We start from the raw sequence: 12,902 nt of genomic DNA on the forward strand, positions 1-12,902 counted from the left end.
TATGTTTCTAGTTTAGTTACTAGTATCCAAAACACATGTTTCAGTTCATGTTAAGATTCTTGTTAGTTCCTTTTGTGTTTTTCACTTATGGTTTTATTTTTATCATGTAACTAGCATGTCTTGTGACTTTCCTTTCCCTTTAGTCTAATATGTCTCTTGCTTCCCCTTGTGTGATCCACTATGACTTTGTTTGATTCCTATGAAGCTAGCATACTTGTTTTGTCTATGTGCTTATCTTTCCTCTTATCTCAGTATGACCAATATTTTCTTATGTGTTTTCATCCTCTGCCTAACATCTACCCCTACAAACTTGTACCCCCTCCACCTAAGTGTTATATGATCTAATGTGTGACTCTGTCTGACACTTAATGCTGTTGGACTTTGGCATGAACACTATGTGATAACTATGCTGTAACTCTAGTTCAAGGGCTAATTGTGTATAAGTTTACTTCTGCCATGTGATTTATCTGTCCCCCAGTCCCTATCCCCACTTGTGTTTGCTTTCTGAACTCTACATATCTTCTGAGTTGTGGTTGTCCTGTTTCTTTCCTTTCTTGTTTTTATAAAACAAACTCCCAGTTGTTCTCTGGAACTATTTTCTTCAAAAACTGAACTTTGATGCACAAGGCTAGGAGTTCCACACCGCACTTGATCAACATTTTTGGTAAATGTTTGGGTGCTGGTATTGGCCAGGGACCCAATGGGGCACTAGGGAGCTTTGCCGCACCCAGACCATAGTTGTGAAACTCAAAAGAAGTAAGGATTGGGCCTAGTTGAAGGCTCCCTATAGAGTAGCTTCTAATTTTATTTTTCATTATGTAATTCAGCTATCATGGTTTGTAATAACTTGTAAACAACTGATTGGGGTTATAGTGAAAATGGGTTGGGGTTATGCATGCTTAATTAACGTTATGGGTAGAAAACATGCTCGTAGGGCTTTACTTACCTATTTGTGCAATAGACATCATGTATAGGACATGCATCTCATGTAGTAGTGATCCTGTTTTTAGACTCTTTACTTTCAGTTTGTTGTCATACTCACTTCATATTCACAACTAGCTAATGATTCACAAATAACTGTTAAAACTACTGCTGCATTTTCACTGGCATTTAGATACCATGTTTTTAGGACCTTTACATGCATTAGATACCATGTTACTTAGGATTTATATTTTTGTCAGAGTTACAATTTGCAAAACGCCTCACCAGTACGTTTAAGCTAATAATGCAGGTTTGTTAATCGCGTCCTTTAAAACTGGGATTAATATGCATGTTCACCTTTAAGGTAATTTGGCAATGAATAAGACACCTAGGCAAGCTTTATGCCTAATACAAATCGATTAATCATGCTTCAGTACTACTCGGCCTCTTTTAACTTATGAACTTCATCCTTTGTTTGCTTCTATAAAATTTGTTCTGTCAAAACTCCAGTCCCATTTTTTTTTATCCCAGAATCGTGCCTCTGTTTTATCATGCTTTTTACTGAGTTGTTTGCTTGTCCAGAATCGTGCTTTGGTAGGTTACTATAATACTACTACTATATTTTCAAAGTATGTTTTAAACAACTTTATCTGTACCTTTTTTTTACTAATTCCTGAACTGCTGTAATTTACTGCCGTCTTTTATTCATCTTTCTGAAAATCGGACATTCTTCAAGGCACTTAGTTTTAAATCTTAGGCTTCTTCTGCAATTTATCTTCTCCGACCTTCCTGTTTTGAACTCTTTTTTAGACCTTAACTGTGTTTGAGACGTGCTAGTTACAGGTGTACTTGTGAGGGATCTGTGAGCCTCTTATTTGCCTTTGTATGTTCCCCTTTATGTGAAGTCCTACTTGTTATGTATGTCGCCTAGCATTTTGTCCTTTAAACCTAAGGGTCCAGCCTAGACCTTACCCTGTAGGGATAGTGGTCCTAAATACCCTCTAGGACTTATAGGACGGGACAGGTAATAGCACGCAATAAGCATTCGTGACCAATCCACACGTTTAAATAACCTTTACGGGGTGGGAAGGGTAGACATGGAGATGATGATCACACGATAACACTACGCGTACAATTGATTACCGGTGTTGTGTGGATGATCCATGTGATTTATAAACCTAGGACCCCTTTTCTTATACAACTTTGTTTAATATCTAAAATCTTGTCTTTTCAACTACTCAAAACTCCTCCTTAATTTTACTGCATTATGCCTTTTCTTCCAAATTCTTCTTCTTTGTTTATTCAATGTGTTGATTAATTTTCTGCGTTTAGTCCCCCTTTTAAACAAATTGTAGATCATCTAGACCTTGAGCCCTCATACTTGTCACGTATTTGTTTGCAACCCTTATGTGTAAAATCCTTTGTGTATCTATTTGCATTAAAGTCACAACATAGCATGGCCGGGAACCACACTAGTGGATCTTGAGGGGTGCCTAACACCTTCCCCTCGAGATAATTTCTAGCCCTTACCCGAACTCTGGTTTTCCAACTCAAAAACCCTTAGTGTCCTAATGCACTTAATCATTAGGTGGCGACTCTTCAAATCCAAAAACCCAATTCCCAAACGGGAATAGAGTTGTCTTCCCAAATGTCGTAAACCCGATTTTTGCTTTAGAAAAAGGGGGCGTCGACAGCATGGCGACTCTGGTGGGGATTTTTTTAGGCTTTTACCCCTTCATGTTATATGTGACTTTATTATTTTCTTTATTGCTTTGTTTAATACCTTTATTCGAATCTGACTTGTCTTTTTGTTTCCTTTTTCTTTAACGCTTTCATTTACTGCTTTCTTTCAATACCGTTGTAATTTTCGAGCAATTATTGTAACCATCATTAACGTGAAAATACGTGACAATCTGTTTCATTTTTTGTAATTGCATCTTCAACATCATATTTCACTCGTGCCAAACAAATACCATAGCAACGCTTGATGAGTTATTGCGCTCTTCCGATATTATTACCCCCTAAATTTGGCAAAGGCATATTTGCGGTAAAAATAGTCGATCAGCGGTGCAGTCGACGGTTCCGTGCCTTTCCCTTTTGAGTTGTCCGCTCAAGGGTACCGGTCTAGCACCCCATAGAAACCCTATCCTGTTTAACTATTCATGCATCACTGTCAAACCTAGTCAAGTCAGTTATGCTGTCCACATAATGACTCTTTAGGATAGCCTTATCCAAAGTCCACTAGGTTCCCCTGGGACCCAAATAGACAACACCATACTCTGCATTTATTTGGAGAACTAAATGTTGTTTATGCCAATTATTGATTTAAATAGTCGAGTCCGGCGGGGGTAAGGGACTAACGCTTTGTTTTGCAAAAAATGAGGCACGAAATCCCCAGATTCAGCATGGTAACCAATATTCACCCAAGGTTGCTAAGATGGTGGGAAGACCTTCATTCCAGTGACCGGACTCTCGTCCGCAAGTATTTGGGAAACTTACCCTCTCTTTTGGAAATTCAGCCGGACAACAGAATTATGGAGGCTGCGACTTTATTCTGGGACAGTGATAGATCGGTATTTCGATTTGGGGACCTTGAAATTACCCCGCTGCTCGAGGAAATAGGAGGGTTAGCCGGTATCCCTTGGGAGACTCCGGGTTTGCTCATGCCAGAAAACCGTAAGGGTAAAGGTTTCTTCAAAATGATGGGGTTGAAGAAAAACTCAGATTTGATTTGTTTGAAGGATTCCTATATTCCCTTCAACTACTTGTACGAGAGGTACGGTCATAGCAAGTCCTACCGCACCTATCCAGACGAATTCACCCTCACCTCATTGGGGCATATCCACAGGAGGGTTTTCGTCTTCATGTTCTGTTTCTTGGGGATGATAGTGTTTCCCATGAAGAAGGCTAGGATCCACACCAGACTAGCCATGGTCACCAAGACACTAATTGAGGGGATTGAAGGGCATCATTTCAGCATAGTGCCCATGANGATACAAGAGGACTACATGCTGGATAACAATGCTTAGGTTGTTAGCCTCAAACCAAATTACGCAATCAAATATAGGTCACATCCAATCAGTGAATAATTGAAGGAATCATGTAGTATATATCTGCATGACTTGGTTTGAATTATTCATCCTACATGCCATCATGATTTCACCATTCTCAACTTGGTGGGATTGATCATATATAGGTTATTTGAACTAGAATTTTCCAAGATCTAGATCTACTTGAATTTATGACAACAATAATCCATATATACAATAGAATCAATAAAAATGTAGTCCGGTGAATAAAATATTCCTCGTTTTACCAGGGTTTGCATTTCATGGGGTGTAATAAAAACAGTTTGCCCTAACGTAAGTATTATTAGCTTCTTTTACAGCTCGAACATGTGACATATAGGTCACACGACTCAATATCGCATCAAAATATTTTTACATTGTTTGACCAATCAAATAAACGTACACATGGGGGAGCATATTGAGGCATAGTATCAGCGACAGAGCTAGAAGCCTGAACGGGAGTTCGGCCGAACTCAATAACTTTTGCTCAAACAATATATTTGTATTAAATTTTATTATTAAATATGTACAAATATTAATTTTAAGGCCCAACTAGTAGCTTTTAAAATTATTATTCTCAAATCCAGAACCCATAAAGTTGAAAACTTGAATCCGCCTGCCATAAATTCTTCATTTCTTTACACATGAAGGTTCATAAAAGTTAGGCTTCTAAGTTACGTTTTCTTTTTCTTTTTCTGCCATCATGTGATTCACCAAATAATACTAAATTTCAGTACTATATATTCTTCAAAAGTCGAGTAATATCAAGTGATGATATACTCGTAGATGTAGTAGTTACTAGTTACTCCAAGTGGTCCATCATTTAGGTCGACTTTGTCAAAAGCATTTGGTACCTTTTTCGTACATTAATTACAACTAATAAAGAATATGCATGTGAAACCTCCATTATTATATGAAGCCTCCCTCCTATGGATAGTTGCAGTAATATGAGGAAAGGAACATGCAATACAAAGGAAAAAGAGAAAGAGAAAAAGACTTAGATTTCATTTATTTGAAGCTTTCCCTTCTTGTTATTACAAACCTTCATTTCTGGCATGGGAACTTTTTTCACGGACATGAATAGTCATTCATTTCTTAACTTCCATGTGTCACTAAAAGAATATTTTATGTAGAATTTTCGTATAGTATTTATGTTATGAAAGGTGTGTGAGACAAGTGTAAAACTAAATGTACACAATTGTTGAAGATAATGATCAGGCTAACAAACCTGATAACTATACAATCACTTAGTCTTAGTTTACAAGAATTAAGACTCTTTGTATTAGCTATCCTAGAAGAGTCCTACTCTATGTAGTATAGCCAAAATATAGGATGAATATTCTGTATAAATACATAGGTCTCGTGTAACTGAAAATACATCAATACACTGCCTTCTTGATATTGTCTCTGCACCATAATTTCACATGGTATCAGAGCTTCTTTGAAGCCAATCCCGCTGCCAAAATCCAGTTCTTACTACACAATATCAACTCTGTCCGTATGGCTTCCAACACCTTTTCAACAGCCTCTCTTCATCATCTCATTGCCTCATGCCCCGTGAAATTGAAGCCCACTAACTATCTGATATGGAGAACACAAATGATGCAACTTATACAAGTAATGAGGTTGAACGATCTCATTGAAGGAAAGCCAAAAATTGTAAACATAGAAGGCACCAGTGAAAGCAGTGATAAGGACAATGGCAAGGGAGTTGACAAAGCCAGTGCTGCTGATGACGGGGCTGAAAAGGATGTGTTGTTAAGGAGTTGAATATCTAGGACAATGTCAGAAGAGAGCATGTATCTCATTGTGGGATGCACAACTGCTAAACAGATGTGGAAATACCTGGAAGAAATCTATCTGCAGGCAACAAAGGACAAGGAATTCCAGTTGAAGCAACAACTTCAAACCATCAAGCTTGGCAGTAGAACCATCGATGAGTATCTGAAGGAATTCAAAGGCATTTGTGATGTCTTGGCTGACATACATAAGCTTGTAGATGATGATAGCAAGTTCATCAACTTTGCTAGAGGTTTAGCAAAGCACCTTATCCAACTCTGAGCCAGTTGGTCACTTCTCTAAGAGGCTTTGATCTCAAAGAGGATGAAGGAGATGATCCAAAGTGAATTACAATATGGCATTTTCAGCGCAAAGTACATACAACAACAGAGGTAGAGGAAGTTTCTCAAACAGAAGAGGTAACAACTACAGTTCAAGAGGTAGGGGCTTCAGGCCTGCTGAACAGAACAACAATCAAAACACTCAAGGTTCTGGAAATGTTGTTAAGGGACAGGAAACCACAGAATCATCAGCATGTTAGATATGTGGCAGGAACAATCACACCGCAATAAAGTTCTTCTATAGATGGGACTTCTCCTATCAAGAACCAGAAGATTTGCCACAGGCTCTTGCTACACTCAATGTGAACAGTCAGAGTGGTGGAGGCAATGCTCACTATATGGATCCTAGAGAAAGTACTCACATGACCAACAATTTAGGTAACTTATCCTATCTTAAACCTTACAATGGAAATGATAAAATTGTAGTAGGAAATGGACAAGAACTGGATATCACACATGTTGGAAAAGGAATAATTTCTGGTTTAAGGATGAGGAAGTGCTAGTAGTTCCTAAGCTCAAAAAGAATTTGTTATCCGAAAGTAAGATTACTAGAGATAATTGCTGCTCCATTGAGTTTGAGAAATCATCTTTTGTTGTAAAGGACAAGAGGACAGGGAAACTGATGACCAAGGGTGCTAAAAGAGGAGAGATATATGCCTTAAAGGTGGACAACATGCTTGTTTTGAGTGCAACACGGACAAGGAGAAGCTCTAGTGATATTGGGCATGCCAGACTTGGGCCTCCAAATTCTAGGTCCTGAGAAGTACTTAGTAACAATAAGTCTATCAATGTCACATGTTGGAATAAAACTCCTATCGTTTGAGTTAGTTGTCAAATGGGAAAAATTGTAAACTATCATTCAAGTTGAGAAATAAAGTTGAGAATGAACCTCTATTGAAAATTCACTGTAACTTATGGGGTCCTGCTCCTGTTCAATCTTCCCAACATATGAAATACTATGCTTTGTTTGTTGATGATCATAGTATATATACTAGGTTGTATCGTTTAAAAAGAAAATCTAACTTCTTTGAAACATTTGTCAAATTCCACAAAATGGTTGAGAAACTGTATTTAAAGAGTATCAAGATCTTTCAATGTGATGGTGGAGGTGAATTTTCAAGTTATGAATTTGTTAAGTACTTAGAAGACCGTGGCATTGTAAGACATATTTTGTGTCCGCACACTCCTGAGCAAAATGGCATTGTAGAAAGGAAACATAGGCATGTAGTGGAAACTGGATTGACACTAATACTGCATGCTAGGTTACCTTTATATTTATGGACTGAAGCATTTCTCACAGCAGTATTTCTGATAAATAGATTGCCATCATCTGTGCTTAAAAAGGAAACACCATTTCATAAATTGCATGGTTCACACCCTGATTACAACAGTTTGAAAGTGTTTGGGTGCAGGTGATTCCCTTACTTAAAGGGAAAACACAAGTTCTCACCTAAATCATATCCATGTGTGTTCATTGGTTACAACAGTCTGCGTAAAGGCTATAGGTGCTATCATCCAACCACAAAGAAGGTCTTTGTGTCAAGACATGTTGTCTTTGATAAACTAACTCTTCCCAGTGTGCAGGAAAACAAGACTGACATTACACCACATGACTCTAGTCATATGGCCACCTTCTTTGAACTTTTCTCAAAATCACAGGCTAAGTCTGGTTCATCAGACCCTACTGATGCAGGGGAAGTGTTGGGAGCTGATCATGATGATGTTGCAGCTAATGTTTAAGATGATCAAAGTGTTGTGTTGAAAGCTGATCATGATGCTGTTGCAGCTGATGTTTCAAATGATCAGGATGATGGTGTTACTGCTCAAACAGTTGCTCCAACGGATGATCACAGTGATGCTGTTGAGTCTAATCAGGATGAGGTTGTAGAGGTCACAAATAGTATTGTTGAGCCCTCTGTAGACATGCAAAACTCAGACACCGATGAATTGCACTCAGAGGCCTCTCACTCAGATGAAACACCTATGACGTTCATAGTGACAAATCCAAGAGCATTGCAGCTAGAAGTGGACTTGTCACACTTCTTCAATGCCCAGGATGAAGCACCTCCAGCAGAAAACATAGTTCATGTTGAACCTGAAATCACTGATCAAGGCCATAAAACGGTCACCAGATTCAAAGCTAAGTCTCTTCCTATAACTCATACCTCACTAGCTGTTGTACAAACAAAACCAGAAGAGCTAAAACTATAAAAGTAGCTCTTAGTTTCCCTCACTGGTTTAAAGCTATGCAAGCAGAATTAGCAGCTTTACATCAAAATGAAACTTGGATACTAGTTCCCAAAACTTCAACAATAAATGTAGTAGGATCTAAGTGGGTGTTTAAAACAAAATGAAGCTAGATGGATCAATAGAAAGACACAAAGCAAGGCTAGTTGCTAAATTTTACTCACAACTTGAAGGGATTGACTTTGAAGAAACCTTCAGTCCAGTAGTTAAAGCTACAACTATAAGAGTTATTCTCTCTGTTACTGTCACTTTACATTGGGCCATTAGGCAACTAGATGTTAAGAATTCCTTTCTATATTACAAGAAGAAGTCTATATGACTCAACCACCAGGCTTCACTGATCCAATGTATCCTGATCATGTATATCTCTTGAAGAAGGCACTATATGGTCTCAAACAAGCTCCCAGAACTTGGTTTGAGAGATTTAGTCTATTCCTGCTTCATCTTGGTTTCAAATACAGTTGAGTTGATTCTTCCCTATTTACTCTCCATGATGAAGAAGGAACAATATTACTTATGTTATATGTAGATGATATAATTGTAACAGGAAGCAACTCAAGGCAGATAGGGGAAGTAGTGCAAAAACTGGGGCATGAATTTGTTATGAAGGATCTTGGACCCTTGAGTTACTTTTTAGGTATTGAAGTAAGCTATTTTCCTGGAGGAATCCATTTGAACCAAAGCAAATATGCAAATGATCTGCTTAGTAAAGTGGATATGGCAAATGTAAAAACAGTGCATACTCCACTAGCTCAGAAGCATGGTCTACAAGAAGCAGCCGGCAAAGCAGCTGATCCCTCAAATTACAGAAGCTTTATAGTAAGCTTGCAGTACCTCACACTTACAAGACCAGACATTACTCATGTTGTTAATCTTGCAAGTCAATTCATGCAGAATCCAAATAGCATACATCTTCAGGCAGTAAAGAGAATATTGAGGTATGTCAAAGGAACCATCGATCATGGACTGAGAATCATATCACAGTCTTCCTTCAGGCTGTATGGATTATCAGATGTAGACTGGGCTAGATGTGCCATTACAAGGAGGTCCACTACTGGATATAGTATATACCATGGTGCAAATTGTGTCTCCTGGTCATCAAGAAAGCAGAATACTGTTGCAAGGTCAAGTGCTGAAGCTGAGTATAGATACTGAAAATACTATGTATAAATACATAGGACTCGTGTAACTGAAAATACATCCATACACTGCCTTCTTGACATTGTCTCTGCACCATAATTTCACACACATAGATGCTGATGTCTACCAATTTTCCAACACAAGATTAGGGTCGTAATCCCCTTCATTCTATGCTGACCCTGGCCCGGGCTGGCTTCTTGGGAAGCCAGTTCCCAACCCATTCACGGCCTAGCTGGCCTGCCAGCAGTAATGGGAATTCTCTCATTCCATTATCAAAGACTTAGTTAGATGCGTCCACAAGAAACGGTACAGACGTATATGACAAACTAAGTAGAATCTCACTTAAGACCAAAAGGTGATATATGAAAAGATAAAGGGAAATCCTTTAAGAAAAGTAATGTTTGCTTAACACTATCTCAAAAGTTAATTCATAAGAAGATAGTAATCTAAGGAATCGTTGGATTTACACAAGGGATATCTTGATATTAGTGTCACGCCCCAAACTTGGGGAGGCGTGGCCGGCACCTGGTGCCATATTTGGCCCGAGCAAACCACTCTGTAACTATAAACTCTGGAGGGGTAACCCTAAACTTAGGCCGATGAGGCCATACTCCAAATCATATGAAAATATCATCTCTCTCATATGAGGAGTAAAGATACCCAAAAGCGTGCGTGCACCCCCGCGCGCGCACACACACACACATCAGCCTGCATAGTTATATATATATATATATATATATATAAACTATGCAGGCTAATGAGGTCGCCATGAACAACTACTGATATACAAAATATACATAACTCGTCTACAAGCCTCTAGTGATATCTGAATTGTATCATGGTCGGGACAGGGCCTCGACCTACCCATCAAACCTGTATATATAAAATGGACTCCAAGGTCTAGACCTGGTAACCCCGAGAAAGTGGAGCTTACCAACCAAAATGATGTTTGACTCTTTCTACTGGGAAGGTCTATCTAGCTATCTATCAGGACCTGCAGGCATGAAATGCAGCGTCCCCGACAAAAGGGACGTCAGTACGAAATAATGTACCGAGTATGTAAGGCAACTGAATAACTGAAATATGAAACTGAATTAATAATATAATAACTGAAAGTAACTTCGAGTCAAAGATAATCCGAAGATATGATTACCTGCTGATATTGACTCAACTCTCTCAATATAGTATGTAAAATAGTTGTTCGACCCTATAAGGCTCGGTATGTGTAACTGCTCTACCGTAGTAGGCTCGCTCATAGGTGTTCGACCATACTAGGATCTGTATCTCGGCCATTCTAGGCTCGCTCATAGGCGCTCGGCCACAGTAAGCTCGGTATATAACTTACCATCTGATCAGAGGTTGCCCAATAGGGGCCTGCCCACCAATTATAGCTCAATGGTGGTAAAAATACTGTAATACATATATATATACACACACACACACACACACACACACCCTCTGCTCCCTTAATTGGAAGAAGACAATTATCAATTGAATATAAAGTCCCGATAATGGAGAATACTGTAACTTATGAGACTAGGATAATGTATGTAAATTCAGGAGTATGAACATCTCTTTATGCCTCGTTATCAAACACATGTAGTTACGAGATCATGCCAAAATGAAGGAAAGGTTTAGCCTTAACATACCTTATCACAATTTGTCCAATAACCACATTAAACTCGTCTCGTTACACCTTAATCTACAACAATGATGACAATACAATGATCAAGTTATGTAAGGTACATTTATCGCAAAACGAACGACAAGATTATTTTATAATAAAACGGGCAGCATCTCCGCTATCATCTTTACTTCCTCCCAATTCGACATAACACCAAAAAAAACAAGAACACAACAATAACAACATGTATACATAATTTCTCAACCTTATATCCATCACAAAATACCACAAAACAGCCCACACACCCCAATTAGTTCATACACAAAACGACAACCCTAGTAGTGTCAAACAGCCCGAAAATGCGATAACGAATGACCAGCCAACCACCCTGATATTATGTGGTGTTTATCCACACCTTTATCCTTCCAAACTCCAAAAAAACAATAGCAGAAGAGACAACCCAACAACAACACGAAACAGCCAACAAGTTCAGCAACTCAAAATTGGTTTTTCAGTTTACTAAAACATGTTTCAACTTGTCTTTTCTTTCAAATTGAGAAACACAACCAACAGTACATAATTAAGCCTCTTATACCATAAACCATCCATGAATTCAACTCGAAAATAATTTTACAACCAGCCGATAGTGATGCAACAACAAACAACATACCACTCTTTCGAAACTCTCTAGGTCTAGTCTTTACGATCGAGTTACAACTCGTATAAGCCTAGATAATGGAAGGAGAATCATAAATTTACCTTGGACTGAGTAGAAACCACAAAACCTAGACCTTCCTCATACAAAATTAGTCCCCCAATGAAGCTACAAGAAGGAGAAAGAGAAAGTAGCAAGCTGTCCGGGCTTTTCGGCACTAGAATCACATCGTAACACCCGAAATAACCTAGGGTTTGTGTGGGATTTTTGGGGAGGAGTTGCAGGGGTTCAATCTGGTTTCACGTTCTGAAATATGAGTGAAATAAATGAGTTAATTATACCTTAAAATTTGCCTCTTGGCCGACTAAATTGAGTCCTCTCCTTTTGGCAAGTAGGTGATGCACCTACTTGTTACCTACCAGTCTGTGCAGTCTCGCGAAAATGCGAATATCTCTCTACTCCAATGTTTTATTAATGAAAGGTATAATCTGTTTGAAACTAGACTCATATATCTTTAATTTGGTAAATAGATCATCACGTAATTCCAGGTACATTGGGAGAAATGATCAGCTACATTTGACCTAATTTCAAGCATATTTATGAATGTTGTGATGACCTTTGCCAACTTTTGTTCCACAACTTACTTGACTTAAAAACATAACACACGGCTATCATACGACTTAAATAACTCATAACATAACCTCCTTATCTTGTTAAGCACTCTAGTCTCATCACAAAACTGCACGTTATAACATTTCCAACTTGTCGACATTCGACAAAACTTATTTTCATCAATTTGTTTAGCTTCTTAGCCTTTCAACCCTCTTGGTACTTGTTATCCATGATCTTAAAGATTTGTAATCTCCAAGGTAACATGATTAATGTAACGACCCGACCGGTCGTTTTGAGCTTTTGCACTTTGATCGCCAGTTCTCGGGCATGACTTGCCCCGTGTAATGTATTATGACTAATATAAGTCGTTGGTTTTGGTTTTCAGGAAAAATCGGAATGAATTTGAAGGAAACAGTTCTCAGTTGTAGCTTTAAATTTGAAAGGTTTGACCAAGAGTTGACTTATTTGTATATGAGCTCGGATCAGAGTTTTTATGATTTGGTTAGCTTCGTTAG

General features: G+C 38.4%; 1 protein-coding gene across 1 annotated transcript; it reads left to right on the forward strand.

Annotated features, from left to right (window-relative positions):
- Positions 1 to 8,671: 8,671 nt before the first annotated feature.
- On the forward strand, positions 8,672 to 9,511 carry LOC109214245 (uncharacterized mitochondrial protein AtMg00810-like). Its single transcript, XM_019378140.1, has 2 exons — positions 8,672 to 8,804; positions 8,904 to 9,511. Exons 1-2 carry the CDS (start codon positions 8,672 to 8,674, stop codon positions 9,509 to 9,511), a joined length of 741 nt encoding a protein of 246 aa, XP_019233685.1.
- Positions 9,512 to 12,902: the final 3,391 nt, after the last annotated feature.

This window comes from Nicotiana attenuata, unplaced genomic scaffold (assembly GCF_001879085.1).
Source record: "Nicotiana attenuata strain UT unplaced genomic scaffold, NIATTr2, whole genome shotgun sequence".
NCBI classification, from domain to species: Eukaryota; Viridiplantae; Streptophyta; class Magnoliopsida; order Solanales; family Solanaceae; genus Nicotiana; species Nicotiana attenuata.

What these genes read in the sequence shown, in the direction of transcription:
- LOC109214245 (XM_019378140.1), top strand. Translation starts at nt 8,672, where the DNA reads ATGACTCAACCACCAGGCTTCACTGATCCAATGTATCCTGATCATGTA. An exon ending in TCTATTCCTGCTTCATCTTG is followed by an intron (nt 8,805 to 8,903) that starts GTTTCAAATACA and finishes TAATTGTAACAG; the next exon opens with GAAGCAACTCAAGGCAGATA.